The sequence below is a fragment of the Molothrus ater genome, chromosome 3 (assembly GCF_012460135.2).
Source record: "Molothrus ater isolate BHLD 08-10-18 breed brown headed cowbird chromosome 3, BPBGC_Mater_1.1, whole genome shotgun sequence".
Taxonomy (NCBI): Eukaryota; Metazoa; Chordata; class Aves; order Passeriformes; family Icteridae; genus Molothrus; species Molothrus ater.
Window position 1 is genome coordinate 15,859,498 of NC_050480.2, and position 23,001 is coordinate 15,882,498.

The 23,001-nt window shown below is 41.1% G+C and overlaps 1 protein-coding gene across 4 annotated transcripts in view; it reads left to right on the forward strand.

Moving 5' to 3' along the window:
* The window catches only part of PELI1 (pellino E3 ubiquitin protein ligase 1), a 42,836-nt gene extending 21,614 nt beyond the window's left edge, over window positions 1-21,222 (forward strand). For 3 of the 4 annotated variants that reach the window (XM_054514352.1, XM_036380630.2, XM_036380631.2), the window contains 6 exons: window positions 13,254-13,395; window positions 13,638-13,767; window positions 15,275-15,376; window positions 17,355-17,552; window positions 17,666-17,854; window positions 18,807-21,222. In XM_054514352.1, the coding sequence (XP_054370327.1) occupies window positions 13,325-13,395; window positions 13,638-13,767; window positions 15,275-15,376; window positions 17,355-17,552; window positions 17,666-17,854; window positions 18,807-19,373 (1,257 nt within the window). In that variant the 5' untranslated portion in view covers window positions 13,254-13,324 and the 3' untranslated portion in view covers window positions 19,374-21,222. Of the gene's footprint in view, window positions 1-3,912; window positions 4,107-13,253; window positions 13,396-13,637; window positions 13,768-15,274; window positions 15,377-17,354; window positions 17,553-17,665; window positions 17,855-18,806 lie in introns of those variants that run through there. The other variant, XM_036380632.2, reaches the window with a different exon arrangement.
* Window positions 21,223-23,001: the final 1,779 nt, after the last annotated feature.

Sequence of the window (23,001 nt, forward strand, 5' to 3'; positions counted from 1 at the left end):
TTCAAGATTCTATTTAGATCTTTTACTCAGCTGTCCTGCAATTTTAATTAATCTCTCCTACCCCTTCCAGAAGTGGTCAGTGTAGAAGAGTTCATAAAGTACCATCTACCCTTCATGTCACAGAAACTTGAGATGCAGAAAAGGGTTCTTATCTGGAAGCTGTAGCTATAACAATGGACCTTTGTTTTCTTGGCCCTTGTAAGAACTTTCTTAATTCTTGCCATAAGCCACCACACAGTAGTGCAGAGGATTAGGTCATTTCCTTCCCTTCTCTTCCTGCAGATTATTTGATTAGCATTTCTATTGTATACTCTAAATAGCATGTTCTTGGCTTCAGGCTGGTCCCCCCCTCTATAATCTCTTTAAAACACTGTAGTATGACTTTTTATTAGCAGTGTGACATGGGAACTCCTTGCACAGAGATTACTTGTGACGTAACACAATAAAAGATTAATGAGGCTGGTAAGTCAGTAATCTTCCCTTCTTTCTTCTTCCCTCATGCACCTGAGATTAGGCTTCTGGGAACCCCCTAACAGTGCTGATGCCTTAGAATACATGAAATATTTTTCTTATTTGGGTATCATTAGCTTTGATCAGAGTTCAGCCCCTGACTTCATGGGAAACTGAGTTCAGGTTGTGTATAGTGTATGTTCAACATTCAGCATTGAGTGTACAAATATACCTCCCCCGTGGGATCATTACATGTCCTGGTCTTCCACCAGGTGTTTTGCTCCCTTTTCTCAGTGTTTCCTTTCCTTCAGTCTCTGTTTTAATGTAGCCTATGTGCAGTAATTTCAAGCTCTTATGCTGCATGGGGTTTTTAGTCCACTCCTTGCCTGTTTCATTGAATAAAATTATCAACAGGTTGTTTAGAATGTCAGTGTTGAAAGGCAGTAATATACTGATAAGGCTACCTCCAGCATGAAGAGTTTACCATTCAGGCTTCTTGCCAGTCTGGACACTAGAGGCCATAGTGTTGCCCGTTGCCCCTGTCTGTAAGGCTGTTAAGCTCTTTTTAGCTGGAACAGCTAGAAATACATTCTCTTCAGAGCTCATGGTGAATGTCATGTGAAATCACGTAATTGTATCAGACTGTACAGCATCTGTTTGTGAGTCAGATAGAAGAACATGACGATAGAACCCTTTATTTCTTTAAACTTCAAAGAAAGAACCTCCCCTGCAGTTCAGCATCACTTTGTAAAATTAGCAGTGATATCTTGGGCTACAGATTGCATTGTTTTAGTCTGGCATGGTATCTGTACTTCAGGAGAAATCAGCTAGTTCGCCTACCGACTGCATGCTGGAGGCATTTCATTCCAGTCCTCAAGGCATGATGTAGTTCTTGTGATTCTGTGAAAATCGTTAAACCTCCTCATCATAAAAGTGAGGGGCAGTGCTGACACAAGAAAAGCTGAGTAGAGCATGGCTGTGAGTAAACACAGGCAGGGAGACAAAGTGGTTCAAACTTTGTTGGGTGAGATACAGAGGCAGCCACATAGAAGTGTTCCTAGGGGCAAAATAAATCCTCAAAAGACCTGGATTAAGATGGGGCATGATTGGCTATAAAAAGGACATTGTGTGGTGTTGCTTGATTGCTCCAGAGGGTCACTAATATGAAGGCTAGTAAGGATTGTTACCTGCAGGAGGCTGGTTGGGTGGTAGAAAGCAAATCCACCTGCAGTTGCTTCTTAGGTGGCTGCAGCATAAAGTAATCTACAAGCTTATTAACCTGAATGCTGAACAGCTCTGCATCTGAAAAATAAAGAATGTCTGGGAATAAAGGAGTTCTAGAAGCAAATTAGTCTACAAGTTCTGCTTTTCAGGATGTTCTGAAGCGGTACAACTCCAGTTTTACAACTTGTGTGAGAAAAGTAACGCAGCTTAGAAGTGGTTATACAAATGTAAGTAATCACTGTGGTTAAATACCTGACTACAGAGCACCTTTTGTACTCTTGGTGCCATATCTGTGTGTTAAGTGATACTAATGCAGTCCTGATGTGGTTTTCTTTTTTTTTTTTTTTTTTTCTTTTAAAACAAAATCACAAAAGCAACCCTTAGCCCCGATTAAAACAGCATTCAAGCTGCCAACTTTGTATAGGCTGGGACAAAAAGAAAATACTTGAAAATTATGGGGGAGGTGGGGTGGTGTGACTCCTCCACCCCAGTAAAAATTGCCATTTTAAGGATCTACATGTTACCAGTGAAAAAGCTGGGATTGTATGCCAGTGTCATGAGGCTGTTGATTTTTGGCAGGAAAGAGGATTCCCTTAGAACCTAAATAACAAGATCAGGCTTGATGAGTCTCTGGTGTTGCTGTTGAGATGGATGCAGAAGGTCCCTATCTCTTCATTTGCATTGGTGTAATGGGATTACAGAATAAACGCACAAACAGATAAGCAAAATTATTTGGGTTGAAATAGTTGAAGATTTGTGTGTGGTTTTGGTTTTTCCCTTAGCCCCTTGTCAGTTAGTCATCTGGTAGCTGTGATAATGACCATAGCATTTCAGAGCAGTCCTGTGGTTTTTTTGTCAGCCAGAAGGGTGGAAACGAGGGAACACCTGTACCTCAGTGTTTCTCCAGGCACTTTCCAGTGTTCGGTAGCTGTGGCTCAAGCACTTCTGTGGAGCAAGTTGGTATCTTTGTACTTAGTAATCTATGGTAGGAGGGGAAAAAAGTATCTTTGAGCCTATGTATAGTTTTATTATCCAGAATAAGCTCTATGACAAGGTATTCTGCAGCTAAATTTTCGGGTAGGTGACAAGGTCCTGTAACAGGACGGCTGTATTGTATTACTTAGGGGAAAGTTTGCTGTAGAGTACAGGTTGAGAAGAGAGGAAACACAGATGCATTCACCTTGTTCTCAGCCATGGAGCTGCAACTTGTGTTATGGCATTATGAACAGAAAAGCTGTTTTGAGAGTTCTTAGGTTTGAGTGTTACCCAGTGGTTATACCGTAAGGTGAACTGGAGAACAGTTCTGTTAAAAAAATAACAGAGCAGATAAACCAACTTTGAAACATTGACAGATCAGTCCATAAAATTGTGTTTAAAAGATTGAGGTCGCAAGCCAAGGAGGGAGCAGCAGAAACAGGAGCGGCAAAAGTCACATGTACAACATGGAGATGTGAAATGTCAGGCTCTATCTACATTGCTTGAGCCAGGGTAACCATCTACCCCCTTCTTCACCCACTACAGCTGTGATGTACAACTTGATGTAAAGGTTAAGCTGCTGTGTCATATCGTGATTGCAGCAGCCTCACAGCATTTGCATGATCAATTCCACGAGGTAACTTGGAAGCTGTGGTAACTTGATCACCACTTTATGGCTCAGACATTTAAATTATCCCACCCACTGGCTTGATGCAGTGATTTTGGTGTTGGTGGAATGAGAAATGAGCTCATAACCTGGTCTGGCACATGCAGATTTGCCTTTCTAAATGTGCATCCTACAGGATTGAGCTGTTTTAGAATCATTGGCTGTGACAGTCCAGTACACACAGGTGGCATCTGCAGATGTGTCATGTGTCCAGTCCTACAGTATTAGTGAAAATAGAGATAGCAATGCCTGAACAGTTTCTGCTGGTATAATTCTCAGTGTATTAAGAAAGTACTCTTTGTGTGGGAGGTGAGGAAAGCTAGCTGGGCTAATAAATTATGGTTAAAAAAAAAGAAAAGGTATAGCATGCATGGGTACAGTTATGTAAGAGAAGGAAATAAATCAGTGTTTCTCTGAGAACCTCATCTGCAGAGCTGCCAGGCAATTGGGCTGCAGTATTGTTCTCAACACACCCTCTGCTTCCTTTTTTCCTTTTTGGGGCCAGGGATGGATGAATTGATGGAGCAGGAGCAGGATGCTGGTTCTGCCTCCAGCCAATGCTGTGTGGTGCCGCGGTGTTTACCCAGCTTACGCAAGGCGGAGCCAGCCCCTCTTGAGGCAGGAGGTGCTTCCCACGGCTGAAGTAAAAGCACACAGAGCAGTCACTCAGTCTGGCAGTTGCCGGGGGTTTAAAGGAGTTGGTGGATTTCAGCTGATTTTAAACAAGATCGGAGGGTTGGGTTTTTTCTTCTCCACTGTGTAAGAATACTGCAAGGACACAAATACCCTGGTAAGTGCTCTGCATGCTGTCACTTTTCCCTTCTAATGTGGTATTGTTTCAATCTCTCTTCTAAAAATCTCCTCAGTTGCAGTGGTTTTCAGTGATGCAGTGGAAAGGAAATCTGAGAGCAGGCAGTGTGTCTGCAGACTTCCCTTCCACCTCAAAGAGGCAGAGACATTCAAAGTGCACAGCATAGTAAGTGCTGTTTGATCATAAGAAGTGTCAGTCACTTCTCGTTTTTAGGGTGTAGAGCAAGGTGCCTTAAAACTGCCATTACCTAACAGAATTATACCAAGGACAATTCCTCATGGAGCTCTTGAATATTTCTGTTGTCTAAACCGAGAAAAAGGCTTTAAATGTAACTGTAGCTCCTATTTTTGTAAGATGATATAGATGCTATTTGAAAAGGCTTTAGTGTAATACAAACAGCTACTTAGCAGATAGTTTGGTATATGAGCTGCCTTATCAAGAAGTCAGAGGCTCATAAAAAGCAAAACTGTAATGTTTGGGCATGTCGAACAAGAAGTCATTGTGGTTTTCTGCAAGCCCAGGCTCCTCAGCCATATATTCCAGTACAGGTGCATCAGACAGTAGATTTTCCTGGACTTGAAAAGCTCTATTGCTTTGTGTAAGAATAAGATGCCCTGCTTTGGTCTAAACTTTTAGGAAGTTTTACTCTTGTGGCTGACTCTAAGTGAAAGTTAGGACTGCTTTTTTTTTTTCTAAAGGTAATACTGTGTAATTAGTCTGAAGCAGTGAAGGATAATGTTAAAGGTTTCCAACTGTAGAGTTCTCTGCAGCAGAGCTATGCTTCTGTACTAGTATTGTACGAAGTTTTTTTTCTTTTCTGTTTGTATTTTTGCAAGGCACTCTCTGAAGATACAAATAGGTATGCTGTGGCTAATGAGCACCTGATGTTCTCCCAGCATGCCTCTATGTAGTATTATTTTATGGCTTTTTCGTATGGGTTACAGATTACAAATAAATTTCATTTGATAATCTGAGTGAAATTAAAATAAAATCAAAACTATTTTTTTCAGCGTAGTTTGTACTAACAGGCAAAGTGCAAGTGCAGCCAGAACTTCAGGGAGAAAGCTGCAAATGAATGTTGTGAAGCAGCTTGTGTGAGTAACTCCAGCAGGTAGTTGAGCTGATGGAGCAGGGACAAGCTGTGGTTGGCCCTCGCGCCAGAGGCACCGAGCCCTGTGTGAGGCTCCGCGCGTTGTCACCGCTGTACCCGAAAGGGGCAAGGGAGGTCAGGCTGCGTGTAGATGGAGCAGGTTAACTGGTGAAGAACTTTCTCAGCTAATTAAGGATACAGATAATGTTGCAGTGACAGCTTTAAAATAGACACCTTGTGCTAAAAGACAAATGTTTTTGGCTTCCCACACGCAGTCTGAATTACATCATTTATAACCCGTAGGAGGTTATCGTGGTTTCCTCAGGGGAGGATCAGCTGTTACTTTTCATAACTGAAAAAAATTTGGGACTATTTCTTTTTCCAAGGGAATATTTTCAGAATTGATTTTTGTCATTCTGTTGGAGTTGATCATTATTGATTACATAAAGCTTCGAGTTTTAATAGACCCAACCACATTCTCATGTCATCAATGGTAGTTCAGAATAAGGGAACTGAAGTTAGCAGAGGTCTGACTGAAATCAGAACCCTGTGCTTAGGTGGGTTTTTTCAGTCTTCTGAAGAGGAATGCTATTTTTGAGTACTATCATAAAGTACAGATTTTCATATAGGTGCCTATAATAGAAGTCCTATTCTAAAACACTTCCCTTGTTTATTGAGCAAGGTTGCTTGTCCTCAAGGCGCTGTTCCTGTCTTTCCTGAAATTGCTGAGAGCTTGTCAGACCTGCTTCTGAGGCTGGAACAGAACTTGAAGCAGAATGCTAGACAGCAATTCAACCAAAACTGCTGTTTCTTAGACTGGACAAAATTAGCTGTGGCCTTAGAGCAAAACAGTAGATTTTCTCTTGTCTATCAAGTTAATGCCCCTTTCAGAGTGTCCACAGACAATGGATTTTTGTGTGCGTATATGCTCTGACTCAAATGACTGATTTCCAGGATGACCAGCCCACTAATGGGAGGTGTTCATGGTAAAAAGATGCTTTCATTCTGTTTGTGACAACAAAAAACTCCTCTATTGAGATTTTACAGATGTTCTCAAGACATAGTAGTAGATAGCTGTTGCATTGGTTTGTGCATGATGTCCTGTGCAGGATCAGCTGCTTGCTCATTTCAACTTGACCTCATTGTCTTGTTTTTGATTTCTTGTTTTTGTCTTGCTTTCATATCATAAGACACTTGTGTGTCTATAGTGGATGACTAAGCTTATTCTGAGTTACAAAGGAAAAGGTGTACAGTATAGACTAAGGAAATAATAAGCCATACTAAAGCAAAAGGCTGGACTGATTCTCCATGCTCCCAAGGCTTATTCTTGGGGATTTTGACGCTGAAAAACTCCCTTTTCTAGAAATAAGAAAATTAAATTTCCTTTCTAAAAAAGGTAGTGTTTGGCTATTGATCTAAAGTGATAGGCATTTAAATTGCACTAACAGATGCATCACTATAACTTTCCTGTGCATCTGTAGTGAAGGATGCAAGCTGTATACAGAATGTGGCAAATCTCAAAAGTGGAGTCTAAAACCTAATGGTGGTAAAATTGCAGGTGTGTGTGGGAAGGAAACGTGAGCTTGTTTTAACTGAAAACTGGGAGGAGTGTTAAAACTGGTAGATAAACACATGTTCTCTTTACCCAGTGATAACTTCAGTAAAAACTATTTTAATACAAGCTTGCAAAACTATTTATAGGAAAAACAGTTAAAGGAGAATAACTTTCCAGTGGTGAACATTTCTTCACCCATCACGTAGAAGTGATTTCTCAACCTTTGTCTCAGCTTTCAGAAACAGTGATGCAAGGACCTGATTCCTTGTTGCTTGTACCAGTGAAGATCAGTAACATTATTGATATTGTTTGTGAAACCTGGCAAGCTGGGCTTGGTGGGAACACATACTCAAACAAGCAGTCGGTCTGCTGGGAGTTACTGTGGGATTTTGGGTTTGGGTGGGTTTTTTTTTGTGTGTGTGGGTTTTTTTGGGTTTTTGGGTTTTGGTACTTTTCTGTTGGTGGTGCTTTTGCTTGTTTCTTTCTTTTTTTTTTTTTTTTTTCCTTCTCTCTGATTACCTATTGCCTCCTCTTTCCATGCTTGCAGATACCTTCATCTTGAGACTAGAATTCTGTACAGCTTGTTTGTGTCTCTCAGTGACTTAACTTTAGTATTCTGGTTGTTTAAGTCTGGAAATCAAGATTTTTTTCCTTTGAAGTGGTGAGATGTAACCATAGAAGAGAATATGCAGTGCTGAAATACTGTATGTGTATTCAGAGGATTTTGGTTTCTGATCTTGCAGTCACAGGAGACTTGCCTAGTGGAAACTGGAGTGATAAAGAGCTTAAATGTGTAAGTGAATATTGGCAAACTTAGGTTCTACTTGTGTATTATCAGGTATTGTCACACTATTCAATGTGAATTGTTTGTTTGCAGTAGGGGGTTTTAAATCCAAATAAAGCTGTAGACACTACCATGTAAATCTTGAGGGGTAAGGACAAAATCTTGTTTCATTGGTAATGGAGTTACTTATAGTTTATGTCTAGCTGGTCAAAAGTGCACTTCAAGTGCGTATTCCAGTTGCTTGATAGAATTGTGTGGACTTCTTAAAATTAATTGTATTCCTGGAATAATTTAGGTTGGAAGGTTGTCTGATTCAGTCCCTGGACTCAAAATGGGACTGGACTGCCTTTGATCCGGCTGTTCAGAGCCACATGCAGCTGATCTCCAAGGATGGAGATTGCATAGGCTTTGTGGACTGAGGGTTTCTCCCCTCCATGATAGCTAATCAGGATTTTCTGTGTTGTAGCTTGTTTGTTGCCTCTTGTTTTGCCACTGCACACCTGTCAAAAGGACTAGATTCCATTTTGTCCCCATTCCTTCTGCTTTAGCACAGAATTGCTCAGGGAAGAGCTGTATGTGAGAACTTCAAGGGTAGTCAGTGCAGAACTGCAAATAGTAAAAAAAAATAAAACCATTGATAGATTAAATGTCTTGTGCTTTATTTCTAAAAGAAAAAAAAATCCAAACCTTAAAATATATAGATATAGAATATAAATATAATATTATAAAAAGGGAGGGGGAAGTTCCCATTTTTTGCATCTGAATCAGCATATTTTTATTTTAATATATTTGTTGACAGAGGACTTCTTTCTATACTGTGTAAGTGGTTTTCTGTGCAGTATTTTAGAAAAGGGCTAGTCTGGCACTAGCTACAGTTGCTAGCAGCCTATAATGCTGGCTCTGTGTTTAGAAAATGACGGTAATTTATTACAAAGAGACTTTTATTCTAGTATTTTTAGCTTTCAGCCGAGTGTTTAATGAATCTCTGCCTGGGCTCATTGAATTTATGTTCTCCCCTCCCCCACCCCATTTTAACCATTAAGATGCTGCTGTTCTTGCTAAAATTCCAGAAGCTGTACTTGGTCTACAAAATAGCAAACTTAATTCACAAGGTGCTGTGCCTTACTGCAAACAAAATCTGAAGACTTGCTGAAGCAACTAAAGACTGGTTGCAAGTGAGTCTCATGGCCAGGAGAGGCAGCTGAATGGTTGCAAATGCCTGGTTAAGCTAGAGCTGATAGTTCAAAACCAACCAAAATTCATCTGTCTCTGTCCCCCATGGAAAATGATGTGCTCAAGGAAATGGAGCTCTTAACCTCACCTACTCTGAAGTATTGTTTGGGAGGTCTTCCTGGATGCAGGGACCAGTGTTTGCATCAGACAGGAGAGACTACAATGACTTTTCCTTCTACTGGCATGGAGTCAGAAGTGTGTGGCTTGCTTTCTCAGCTGTAGCAGTCTTTGCCTTCTGTGGCTTTAGTGAGTACTAGAGAGCAGGAAGGCTTGTCAGAAACCAGACTTACATTACTCAAACAAATTTTAAATGCTTCTCTCAGTTCAGTTCTTGTCACTTTCCAGTCCTTCAAAACAGTTGCATGTGATAATATTGAGTGTTGAACTTTCTGTTGCTCCCAGAGGAACCAGTGTTGAGAATAAAAATATTACCTGTGCATGAGTTCTTCCTGTTCCAGTTTCCTATTTTTGACACTGAAGAATTTTACCTGGCACCCATTGTGATTTGGGGCTAACTGCAAACAGTTGTGCTTGCCTTTAGCCATGCAAGTTGCTTTGCTCTCAGTCTTTTCAAATCCATAGTGCAGGACTATGCAAAGATAAGCATTTTCAGGCTTTGGTCTCTTCTCTTTAGCAGAAGCAGAGATCTTGACATGAAATGTTTGCTGCTGCCAGTTCTATCATTTTTGGAAGAACATTGGGTGAGATGGAATCTTGTAATTGACATCTTATTCCTTATCAGTGTTGAATGTTCTTGGATGAGTTTAGAAGAGTCTGTTGTTCAGAGCTTTCTCCGATGAAGCCTGTTCCACTGATGTCTGGAAATGCTGCTGCAAGAAGCAGGAAAAATGTAATTTGTGTGTATTTTGCTCAAACAGTTGGTTCCTTAGCTATATACTGGCCCTTCAGAGCCAATTTGTCTTTTTAATTAGCCGTTCCTAACTTTTTGAAGAAAAGTAGTACTCTAGAAATAAAAACTGGTTAGGTTACACTACAAGAGAAGGCCCATTATATATTTTGGTGGATCCTTTTCTTCTACTCAACGGTTTTCCTTCAAGTAAGTTCTTCACTCAGCTTTAAATGATTCATAAGCCTGCACTATTTCAGGAGTGGAGATGTTATCCCATGGCAGATTAGACTCATCTCCAGTGGGACAGCACTTGAGTTTATTCACAGACATGAAATTTCCCTTGGACTGATCTTCAGGACCTCACTGGAAAGATATAATTGGTCTTTGTTATTTCTGGGGACAAAAATATTTTCCCTTTGGGTACAGTGCACCAGGCCAATCACACTGGATGAGAAGTAGTGTGTATGTTGGACTGATTATTTTTGTAGGAATACTGAATCTTGTATGTACTTGAGTTGAAGTAATCTGGGGGTGTAGTAGTTGTGAAATTTGTGTGAAGCTCATAAAGTTTCTGAGATGTATTTGAAAAAAAATGAAGTTCAAACATTTCAGCCAGACTTTTGAAAGGGGATGAGCAGGCTGTGTTATTAATGATGGCTCTAGATTTCTAACACTCAAACCTTCCTTAAGTTTAGTAAGAAGTGGATTTCCATCACATGCTAAGTAAACTTGAGTGGATTTCTTTAAATGTAAAGCAAAAGAAAATGTTTTAAGGAGGAACTGAGCAATAGATGTTGGACATCTTTCCTTGTACTGAGAATTTCTGTGTAACTCCTTGTATTGTTGAAGTCTGTCCCTGGGAACTGCTGACCCCTTTTATTGTTTCTGCACAGTTCTCTGGTCACCTGTGCAGGTACCACATTAGAGTCTCCTTTAACTGTTCACATGTTATTTTCCTGAGGCTTTGAAGTTTACTCAGACATGTATTTTTTTTAGTTTTCCGTTAAAATTGTTCCCTTGGATGAACAGAAAAAGAGGAGAAGCTGTACCAAACCTGTTCTTATACTAATGGCTAAAGTTATTTTAAATGTTTGCCTTCCCACTTTCTCTAAGTGAAAGAATTAGCTCTTTAATACTGTAATATGGGGTTATACTATTTAAATCTTTGGTTATTGTGGCATGATGTTTCTTAGTTCTATGCTGTTTCCTTACAGGCAGTGCTGTAGTTTCATGGCAGTATTTCTTGTGAGATTTTAAATGTGAAGGCAGAGGACAACTGTTGGCCAAGATGAAATTAGTTGTATGTGAAGAAGACTGAATTGCAGGGGGGAGGCAGTTCAGGAGATCAATATTCAAGTAGTAAATAGGTTAATCATGTGGGGAGGAGATGAGAAGATGAGATCTCTCAGAAGACACCTGTACAAGCAAGTATAATGCAAGAAGATCTTAAAATAAAACAAGAAATGCTGATGTTGATTGTAAAAATACTTCATAGAAAATATGTCTTTATTTTTATATATAGATAAATCATGAAGATTTATACTCATTTCAAAAGTAGAAATACTTCAGAAGGGAAATGTGTCTAAAGAACTGAGCACTATTAAGCACTAGGATCTATGTAGTTCAATATTAATGTCAGAAAAGCAGCCCTGAGGTGTATTCACAGGCACATAGCTTGAGAGTGGTGCTCCAAAGTGGGGTGTGATGCCAGGAGGTAAGGAGGGCCCTGGAAGACATGAAAAATGTGAAAAGAGTTAATATTGTAGGGCTCTCTTTCTCAAATGGGGCAGTCTCCGCTTCACTGTGTTGTGACTACTGACATCATTTAAGGTTACATTTTCATGGGATAAGTTTGCTTTAATGTCTTCATTTTAGAATTCTAAAGGCCAAACCTACAACAGTGAGTAACCTCACAATCCCAGGGGAGTTACTGCTGCACTTGGGTCAGCAATCCAGAAGGGCTTTGAGCAAACTATATTCCTTGACTCTCTCAGTCAACAGTGAACAGCGCCAGTGCCACTGTTCCTGTGGGACAGAGGGAGACTGCTGGAGCAGTAAAATGCACTTTCAGCACCAGCTGAGCGATGGGTACCCTAAGGCATGAGCCAGGACAGCTGCTGAGTGAAAGTGCTCACTGCTTCCCAGGCAGCAGAAAGAGCTTGGTGTCACTCTTCTGGAGATGGGACACAGACAACTTCACAACAGTGTTGAGCAAATCAGGTTTGTTGCAATGCATTCATCTCTCAGGGGGTCAGGGTACTGTTGTGATTATATTGTGTGTGCTAACCACAAAGACAGGCTGCAGTTAACCTGTTTCAAGCACTATGAAATCTCCAACACTGAGCTGATTGCCGATGGCAATCAACGTATGCATGCTGAATAGGAACTTGGAGATTTGAGAAAACATGTTGAAAGCCAAGCTTCTCTGTGAAGGAGCAAAGACTGGGAGAGATAAGGTCAGTAAAGGGATCTTTGCATGAGCTCCTGAACAAATGTGAACAGGCTGTCAAGCACTGCCACATCTTTTTCTCTGTTCTTACAACATAACATGGGGATAGATTATATCTGCATGATGACATCTTTTCTGCTAATAACCATGGTCTAGTCAAGGTAGAAGAAAGTGGAGATACAGCACTGTAGTTGTGATCAAAGTTGATGACAGGATTCAAAAAGTGCTGTGTGGGTCAAAAAGTGCATTTGCACAGAAGGCAGAATGTTAACCATCAGTACTAAAAAAGATTAGCAGCTCTTTGAGTTGGTATGAAAATTCACCTGGAAGGACCAAGGGAATTTTCCTATTTCTGTCAAAGAAAGCCTACCCAGCAGAGCACTTGCTTGCTAAAGAATAAAGCTGATGAGAGCCTGTTTGAGGCTTTCTCTAGAGGAAGGTCAGAGATCAGCTGCATAGGTCAAAAGTGTCTGGAAATGCTGCTAATGAGAAGCTGTAAAAATACAATATGAACTGTTCCTCAAAGCAGAAGTCTGAGTAAAAAATGTGCTTCAGGACTGTTTTCATTAGGAGTTACATGGAACTCCCTCAGGAAACCTCCTTCAAACAGATGTTTATATCACCTCTGTCTCTGGCTAAACATGAACAATCACAATGAATACCCTAAACTTTTATGGCAGGCTTTTTATCAAATTGTCATACAACTTCCTTCCATCTGCAAATGCAGAAACTTCTTAGAAAGCTCTGAATTAGACACTTCACATGAAAACTTTTGCTAATTGGTTGGTCTTGCTTTGTGGGTTTGTATTTTTTTTCTTTAAATTTAATCCCTCTCTGGCTCTATTTCTCAACAGCTGAATGAAAAATAATAAATGAAGCTATGTATCATTTATTCTAAAAACTAACGTGGAGCAAAACAAGTGTGAATGTTTTAAGGCTGTAGTGCAATTTTATAAATGCATTTTTTTGGTGGTCTCGCACTTCTTCAAAGCAATTCAACCTTAATTTTTAAAAACACATATATAAAGCCACATGAATTATTTCAGGCAAAATCAAAACATGGAAAACAAAATATTGTACCTGCCGTATCTAGTTGGTGTGCAAGTTTGTGTCATTGGAGTAGAATATTTTCTCTTACACTTTAATTTTGGTTTTATTTTTACAGGAAATAATGAAAAAAGTGTGCCACAACTCTTGATCAGTGACCTGAAGTTTGAGAAGTCATTAGCTAAGCTCATGTTTTCTCCTGATCAAGAAAATCATCCATCCAAAGCACCAGTCAAATATGGTGAATTGATTGTATTGGGGTAAGTGTTAGTGTGTAAGATTCTGAGGGTTTTCTATGCTGTAATCCTGTGGACATGTTTCAGTACTGTGTTAATCAATTCTTGGATTTAAATGTGATTAATTGAAAATCTGTAATTAGTAACACTATGCTAATTGAGAATACTTGATGCTTAGAATGAAAGTTCTTGTGGGTCTGTATCTCATGAGAAACTAAGTAATACAGGAATGATGGACTTGATTCTTTTTCTGTGCTTTTTGACAGGTACAATGGGTCTCTCCCAAATGGAGATAGAGGGAGAAGGAAAAGTAGGTTTGCTTTGTTTAAAAGGCCCAAGGCAAATGGGGTGAAACCTAGCACTGTGCACATTGCCTGTACCCCTCAAGCAGCAAAGGTAAGCTCCATTTCTCCCTTCAAGTCTGTCTGATTTTTCCTTGTGCCATATAAAGAGCTGTTAGGAAATGGTTTAAACAGCATAACTATCTGGCTGTGAAAAGAATGCTTTGTGTTTATCCAAAGTTTTTTAGTACCTGTCAGGGTTAGCAGGAAACAATTCAGCAAAGAAGATTCAGTGCCTAGTCCTTGCTATAGCCAGGAAAAAAAGATTAGTTTTGAAACATGAATGTTCTGGGCACAGGCTAGTCAGCTGTTCTAGACTTTGTGGGTTTGTACTCACTGCTTTTAGGACTAATTTTGCTTCATGTGCAGCTGACTTTTAAATGATCCTTGCCAAAGTTGCACGTGCACTTGGTGCTCCATCCAGTGGGTAGGAGTTCCCTAGGGATCAGGACAGATGGGTTTTGCAGGGTATGTTTCATAGGGCTTGTAATCAGAGTTCCCATTAAGAAGCAGAAAAGGAAGGGCTTAGGCCCTGAAGTTGAACTGTGTTTCAACAGTGTATGCCAAAACTAATACATCATCTCTAAGGTATTACCATGAAATATTGTGGCTATTCAAGTGCTTGTGCAATTGTGTTCAATAACTAATGGAGCATTTCTACTAAACGATGGAATTTGAGGATGCTTAGTGCTTGTTTAGAAACTGTCAGTGACAAGATCAGGCCTTTAAACAAATATGGTAGTGTTAAGTGCTTGACTCCCAGAATACCTAGACACTTAAGGGCCTTGACCTTAAATTCAGGGAATGGTATAAAGTATTCTGAAATCAGAAGCATTTTTCTACCAAAATTCTTGTAGTAAAGCTATATTCATAGTAGATCTATGAAAAGAACATTTATTTTTGCAAATTCTTTATGGTCTGGTAAATGCTGTTTAGCAGCACTTTTAGAAGTGTTGGTTAGTTCCCTAGTAGGTAATTGCAGAAAGAACATCTAGACTAACCAACTGAAGCCTTTGCTACAACTTCTGCAACCTATGTTGAGTTTCTCCATTTTACCCTATTTACCACCACTTTTTTATCTATGTATCTTAAATCGGTCATTACTGATCTTAGTATTAATTCAAATCCTGGTTTTAGAATGAAGTCTCTAAGTTTTTGTCCTCACTTTGCTGTTGGCCAAGTTCACTCTGAGATGGCCATGAAGGTGTTACATTAAGTTTTAGCCATTGCATTTGGTTGTTTTGTGCTTTTGTGTTCAGACCAGTGTTGCTTTAGTACAAAACATGACTAATAATATGCCCTGGTTATGTTTGTTTAGTTGCAGCATGTGGTGAAGAGACCAGTTTGGTCTGTTGCTGAATCAATCCTGCAGCTTTTTTTTAGTGGCCAGGACTGGATTTTGTGAAGTTTAACTGTAGGTGTGTCATTAACAACCATCTGCCCTAATGCCTTAATTAGCAGAAGAGGCTGATGTTATATATATATATGTATTGTCTGCTTTGCTGCTGTATTCTGTAGAATTATTGTGCACTGGTTCAATAACATTTGGCATTTTTCCATAGGCAATAAGTAATAAGGACCAACACAGCATATCTTACACTTTGTCTCGGGCCCAGACTGTAGTAGTTGAATACACTCATGACAGCAACACAGATATGTTCCAGGTATGTGAAGTAAATGTGTGTGTTCTCATTTTTGGTAGTTTCAAACAAGGCATCCTCTCAGCAGCCTTTTTCTCTCAGACTCAAAAGTTTGTGTGTCAGTTTCTGCACTCACCATTCAGAGCCATTTAATTCAGTTCATTCCCAGGGCCATCCTGTGAACAGGGCTGTGTGTCTGTACATCTCTTTTAAAAGACTTGGGCAAAGGTGAAAGCTGGGGGGTTTTGTGACTAATGCACAAGATTACGGTTTTGCCTTTGCTGCCCTGCAAGTCACATAATCTGTCTCTAGTCCCTCCTTGCAAAATGAAGAATAAAGGGCACCTTTCTCTTCAAGAACTTAGATCTTTGCTTCTGGCGTTTACAAAGGGATTTGGGATCAGCCAGTTGGAGACAGGGTAGAAGAAATACAGTGTGGAAACATAGGAAAGCTTTTGGCACAACTAATATGAAAAATACTCTGAACTTTTTTAAGCAAACCCAGAAATGTCCAAAGCACTGGGGGATGTGAAGAGAGGAGCCTTCAGTGCTGATGCTGGCAGTTCAAAACAACTTTGCTGCAGTTCCTGTGTGTATGAGAAGGGACCACAAACACATCTGCAGCTGTGGTGTGCCCTCATATCTTTTAATTGTTTCCTGTTTTTCTCAAAAGGAAGGGGTTTGTTTTGGGGTTCTTTTTAATGTGGGCTTTGTTCTTTCTGATTCCCAGACTGTGATCTTCTGTAGTTTTTTTTTCCCCCTCATTGTTGCCACTAGTTTATAACAAGGAGTTTTGCTGTCACAGCATTTAGCTGTGACGCCACTGCAGGATCTAAGGAGGTGGGAGGTGTTGGGAAGTGGTGGAGGAAGCTGCTTTGCAACTGCAAATACAACAAGAGCAAAAGGACTGTAATGAAATCACTGCAGCATAAGCTATTGTTTGTGTGAGTGTTCTCTCTTCAGGCATGCTCTGGCATGTGTGCTGCTCTGAAATTGCCCCTGGCAGTCCCCGTTTACTCATGGGTTATCCTGCCTAAGAAGCAGTAGAAAAATAGATTCTGACAAAGCAGTTTTAGTCTCATGAAAGCTCTCCAGCCCTCAACAAAAAGCACCTCAAGCTTTTGGGTCTCTTGCGCAACAGTTAATCAGTCTTAATATAATCACCTATTTTCAAAGAGCCTGAGAGCTCTGGAAATAAGTGAGTAGTAGTGTGTAAGGGGGCTTTAAACCCAGCTGTATGGATGTTTGGGAAAGGTTATTACTTTTCCTCTTTGTGACGAAAGATGAGTTGACTGGAAAAGCAGGGACACTTATGCAGTTTCATCAAACTCAGTACAGTTGCGTGGGACTGCAAGACTCACAGTTCCCTGCAGCCAGAAAAGGAGGTGCAGCTAGCAGCAAAACCTGATTGTAGTCAGATGTTCCATTCTTGTGTTCTGAGTGTGTAAATGTAGCCCCTCTCTGCCACGGCCACCTGGTCCCTGGTCTTTGACAAAAGGTTTGCTGCTTCTTGGTGCCCACCAGAGCTGAAGAGACAGCTCACATAATCTGATTTTCATACATACCTTGACTTAGTCTGGCACTGTTCAGAGTGTTCTGGACATACAAAGTGACTGCATGTCACTGTTCTTCCCTCTAACTGCTGCTCCCTGGCTCTTTTGGTGCTCCTGCAGCTGGTCTGCCTGACCTGAGTGTAACCTCTCTGATGAAAAGGCCTTCAATGGGAAATCATCTCAGAACTGACTTAATTGCATCATTTTATTTCTCCTTCCTTCATTTGGCTGTACCCAGCTTTCAGAATAAGTTTGATCATTTGGAGGCAGAAAAATTCATCAATTCAGATGAGGCTTTAGAAACCTAAATTGATAGACTGGTGGACAGGAATGCTTTAAACTGTAATGTCATGATTTTTGTATCATTGCTTTTACTTACTTTGAATTTAAATAGTCCTAGACCCAAAGACAAACTTCTGACCAGTTTTTTTTTTTTCAATGCTTTTCCAGATTGGTCGGTCAACAGAGAGTCCTATAGACTTTGTAGTAACAGATACAGTTCCTGGGAGTCAGAGTAATTCAGATACACAGTCTGTGCAGAGCACAATATCAAGGTTTGCCTGCAGAATCATATGTGAACGTAACCCTCCCTTTACAGCAAGAATATATGCTGCAGGATTTGACTCCTCAAAAAACATTTTTCTTGGGGTAAGGGAATTCTCTTTCTTTTTTCCACTATAAGTTCATTGCACGCTTATTTTTTTTTAATAATTCATAACTCCAGCAAAATCAAAGGTGCTCATTGATATGATTTCTTTTAGGAGAAAGCTGCAAAGTGGAAGACATCAGATGGGCAAATGGATGGACTAACAACAAATGGAGTTCTTGTTATGCATCCTCGTAATGGATTCACAGAAGACTCCAAGCCAGGGGTGTGGAGAGAGATTTCTGTGTGTGGGAATGTGTTCAGCCTCCGTGAAACCAGATCAGCTCAACAGAGGGGGAAAATGGTGAGAGGAGTGACCAGTGTTTTATGCAACCTGTTTAAAATGGTGCAGCCATTAGGGGTATAGTTTGGGCATAGAGCTGGAATCTGCTGGAATTCCACGTAGTTGTCACCCTTGCAATTAGTTACACTGCCTCTTATGTGTTTGTCTGGGTGCACAAAGGTGTCTTGATCAACATGAATGACTGAGTCTATCTGCAAACTAGTACTTAATTGCACATCTGGCTGCTCTCCTAAACTGAGTTTCCAGTCTACTCTGTATTTCTGCAAGCTCTCCTGCACATTCTACTAGTATTTTCCCAATTCTCCCTTGTTAGTTTATGCTTTTCCCACTTTGGCTTTTTTATAGAATAATGAAAAATAGATATAATTTTAATGGATATTCATTTCCATGTTGGCATTCTGAGTTTTCCCTCTTCCTTTTGTTTGCAAAGCATCGGTAACCTTTCCAGGAGATATTTGGGTTCAGTATGACTTGGGATGTTTCAGCAAAAAGAAATGCTACATTGAACATTTTATGCAGCATATTTAGCTAGGAGTGCTAATGGGAGAAGGGGAAAGCCATGTGTTAAGGGGTACTTTAAGAAAAGTCTAAAATATGATGGAGGACTAAAACAGTCTTGTGGTACTCCTTGAGGCATTTCAAGTAACATAGTTGAGAGTGCTATAGGGATGGAATAGAGAGTTGTTATGATGGGAGAGGAGCTTTTCTTGACTCAGTGTGGTCTATTTTAATGCACACTTTAATCTCTTAAAATGCTGGGGTGGGGTTTTTCCAAAAAAAGGAGGGCAGAGAGAAGCTGATACTGGGCTCTCTATGGGTGTCTTGTGGACACAGTCAGAAGCTGCTTGAAACTTTGATGGGTCTTCCAGGCAGATTAGTATTGTGGAAGTGCACGTTGTTACTCTTCAGAGCCCCTTAGGTGACGGCTCTCGGTGTCTGTGTCCATGTCAAGGTTGAGAACGAGACGAACCAGCTGCAGGACGGCTCCCTGATCGACCTGTGCGGGGCGACGCTGCTGTGGCGCACGGCCGAGGGGCTGGCGCGCACGCCCACCGTCAAGCACCTGGAGGCTCTGAGGCAGGAGATCAACGCAGCCAGGCCCCAGTGCCCCGTGGGCTTCAACACCCTGGCCTTCCCCAGCATGAAGAGAAAAGATGTTGTAGACGAAAAGCAGCCGTGGGTGTACCTGAACTGCGGCCACGTGCATGGCTACCACAACTGGGGGAACAAAGAGGAGAGGGACGGCAAGGACCGCGAGTGCCCCATGTGCCGCTCTGTCGGCCCCTACGTGCCTCTGTGGCTCGGGTGTGAAGCGGGATTTTATGTGGATGCCGGACCTCCAACTCATGCATTCAGCCCCTGTGGACACGTGTGCTCAGAAAAGACAACTGCATATTGGTCCCAAATTCCTCTTCCTCATGGTACTCACACTTTTCATGCAGCCTGTCCCTTCTGTGCGCATCAGCTGGCTGGTGAGCAGGGTTACATAAGGCTCATTTTCCAAGGGCCTCTTGACTAACACAGGTGTTCCCAAGGACTGCAGTAAACTGATAAGCTAAGCGATTCTCATTTTTAAACCAACTGTTTTTCGTATTCTCTGGGCTTTGCTGCTTTGCATTAAGATGAAGAATCTTTTGGTTTTTTTGTTACAACAACTAAATCCCTCTTTATTGAGAAAGTCTGGAAATAGAAGAAATGGGGGGAGAAGGGGGAGACCTCCTGCTTTTTTTGGTTAATAACTACTTCTGAAGAGGTGAAGGAAGTGTTGTAGAGTGAACTTCAATGCCTTCAGTTTAATGGTTTTTGAATCACATGCCCACAGTGTTTGAAAGGTGTTTCATTCTTTTTGTATATGGAGGGTAAATAGTTCAAAGAACATTAGTTTACAGCTTGGATGCAAACATTGTAAAATATAACATGTATATTAACTCTTTTCTATTTATCTTTATTATTGAAAATATTTAGAATGTTTAGAGAGTAGCATGGTCATAGTGTGTTACATCCAGCAATTGGATGTGTAGCGTAGTTCTGGATGGAGAAGAACGTGGGATGAAAATGGTAGAAAAATCTTTTAATCTAAATTACTGAGTTCTTAGAATAGTTAAAATGCTTTTTAAACAAAGCTAATGCAAATTATGATGGCATAAAGTTGTGCTTTAACCATGTTGAAAGGTAGTTAAGAAGGACTCCTTAAATTGTCTTTTTGGTAGGACTGTACTTAAGATCTGGTTTCGAGAAGAATATTTACCAGACTCTTCGAATATGCAACTTAGTCTAGATTAAGGATTTTTTTCTCCCTTCACGCTAACACTTCTCTTTATTTAGCATTAGTGACATTTGTGAGGGTTTTTCCAATGTTAAACATGAACAGATCAGAAAGATGAGGCTTGTTCTGTTCCTTGCTGTTTGGGGGTGGGGGGGCGGGACAGGGGAGAGGTGGATGTACCTGGGCATGTGTGTGGGGAGCAGTTTGTGACCTGGTCACAGTCCCAGCCTGAGAGGGGTTTGTCAGCTGGATGCTCAACAGCCTTCCAGCTGCTGACTGATGGGGGGGCCTCAGGCCTGGCCTTTGTCCCTCTGCCAGGTGCTCATCTGGGCCACACAAGGAACAGGTGGAGCCTGGTAGCCAGGAGATGTGTCCCTGCATCCTCGGGCAGCTGGGCACAGCTGGCAGTCTGTTGGGAGAGCTGGGGCTGGGCTGGGCTCAGACCCTCACTGTGAGATGCTGCTGTGGGCTCTGTCTGCTCTCCTCTTCCTCCCCCTCCTTCCCCTCTGTATCCACCAGAAAAGACCAGTGTACTACATGCAACTCTGCTGCCAGCCCACTGTGTTTCATGGCAACCTGACCTTTTTAGCATTGATTTGAGCTTTTTTGGCCAGCTTTGTACATTTTTTTAAAATATGTACTGTATAATTGACAGTAAGAAAATTTCTGTACTTTATAGCAAAGCTTTAGCTTTCGTTTTTCTTTGAAGCTGTTCTAAAATTTTCTTTGTTTAAAGAGACCTTTGTTGCTTAGATGTCATGAATTACTTACTTTGACTGTCAATTATTTCTCCATTTTTAAAAAGAAATGGTATATATTGTTTGGTTCACTCAGGAAATGCATGTGTCAGGAAACCTGTACTGTAAGTTCAGTTAGCTGTCATGTACAAGTAACTGCTGTTACTCCCTTTCCATAGAAATATAACTGATTTTGACATTTTCCAGATTATATGCATTAAGTAATGAAACTTATGCAGCAAGAAATCCCTGTATTGTAGTTGTTCTAATCATCTTATTCAAACTATAGTATACTGTAGTTTTAATTTTTATTTGCAAATTAATTTATTTAAACTACGTGAGTAAACACTTTTCAAAAACAGAAATTCTGGGATTGTGGCTTTGTTTCCAGGAGATGGGAAAGGGCTGGAGATGGCCCTTCTGTTGTCACCTCAGGTGTCACCTCTGTTCTGCACATATGGATTAAGAACACAGAGAAGCAGCAGCTGTAAAGACTTTGGACGTTTTCCCTGGTAATGGCTTTGAACGACTCCTTTCAGATGTGTCCTCTCAATGTGTTTTATATTTAACTCTGTGTTAAAGGTGAGATTGCTGTTTAAATGACACAGTTAAATGAGTAAGTTACAAATACTGAAGTGTAAGCAAAAACTGAACTAAATTTTAAAATTACAAAGAGCTCTTGATTCTGTCTTCCACAAAATCGAATTGACATTTCTCTGGTCCTGATCTTGTTGACTACAGGAACATGAAAAACCAGAAAAGAACACGATGAAAGCTACAAAGCAGTATGAGTAACACAGAGCTGAACTGTGAGCACAGATGGAGCATGGGATGGTAGGAGGAATATGGGAAGTGCTGTTGGAGGCCCAGCTGGAGGCTGATGCAGAGCCAGGGGTGCAATTGGGTACAGGCACACCCAACTGCAGAGGGGAAGAAGAGAGGTTCATGCCCAATGTGCAGCCCTTATTAAAGCCCTACCCCATTTAGGATGGTACATTATGCTTAGACTGTACTTCTCTACCCCACGCCTTACCCCCTCAAAAAAAAGACATCCAAGACAAAGGTATCTGAGCAGAACTGGCTGTGTTTCTGGGGAGTGTTAGGCTAAGGTCACTCTTCAGTCTGCCCCACATTGCCCCACCAGGCAAATTCTGCCTGGTTTGTACTTTTCTTCACCCAATTTGGGCTTGTTTAATCCCATTTTTAGGAGGGTGGAACATGGGCATTCAAACACTTGAGACAGGGAAGTCCCCCCGTCAAAGGCAGAATAGCAATGTTTGAGTAGTTTGAGGAGCAAGTTCCATCATCAACAACAGCATCTCTAGCTCTGGTACCCTGTTTGAGTACCCCCAGGCTTCTGTTCTTTGATAAATGATTGCAATAGTCCTCTGTAAATGGTAAAGTGAATTTAAAAGTACTCAAACAGATGGCTGAAGCACTCTGAACTTTAAGGCCAATCCTTTTGAACAAATTTTGTGCTGCAAGAGGTGGCACCTTGCTGGTTTTAAGACAATCACAGCTCCACTTGTGACAGCCTAAAGCAGTCCCTTGCAGCTGCAAAGACCAGCTCCAGGTGAGATCTGTGGCCTTCACCTGCTTTTAAAGGTTTGCTGGACTGGCAAGAAGCAATGGTGATGCAAGCAGCAGATGGGACAGGACTGTTCCCTGGGATACCACTGCAGGTATAAGGGATTCAATGGGAAAATCACATTAAGTGTGGGTACTTTTCTAGCCTTAAAGTTCAGTGAAGCTCTGCAGAAGTGCCTTTGGATATGAGCAGCCGGTTTTCTGGTTTGTGTGTGGCTGCCCTGATCTGGGCAATGCAATGTGTAAAGCAGGTGATTTAATGAACTAATTTGCCTTTCAGCTGTAGGAAATTGCATGGATTTAACACTGCCAGAAAGCAGCAGCTGGCTAATAAAGCCCTTTTGTTTTGTTTTTGTGTTTTTTTTCCCCAAGCAGAAGTGGGGCAGCACAGGGTGCTGGCAGGAGGGCAGGAGCATAGACAGGGAGGTTGCTGTGGTTCTCCTGGGGAGAACTGTGGTTCCTTTGCTGACTTGGCCACTGGGTTGGAGCAGCCCCAGGAGTGCCTGGTGTGGCCCTGAGCAGTGTGGTGCAGGCTGGGGATGAGGCCTTCTCATCCC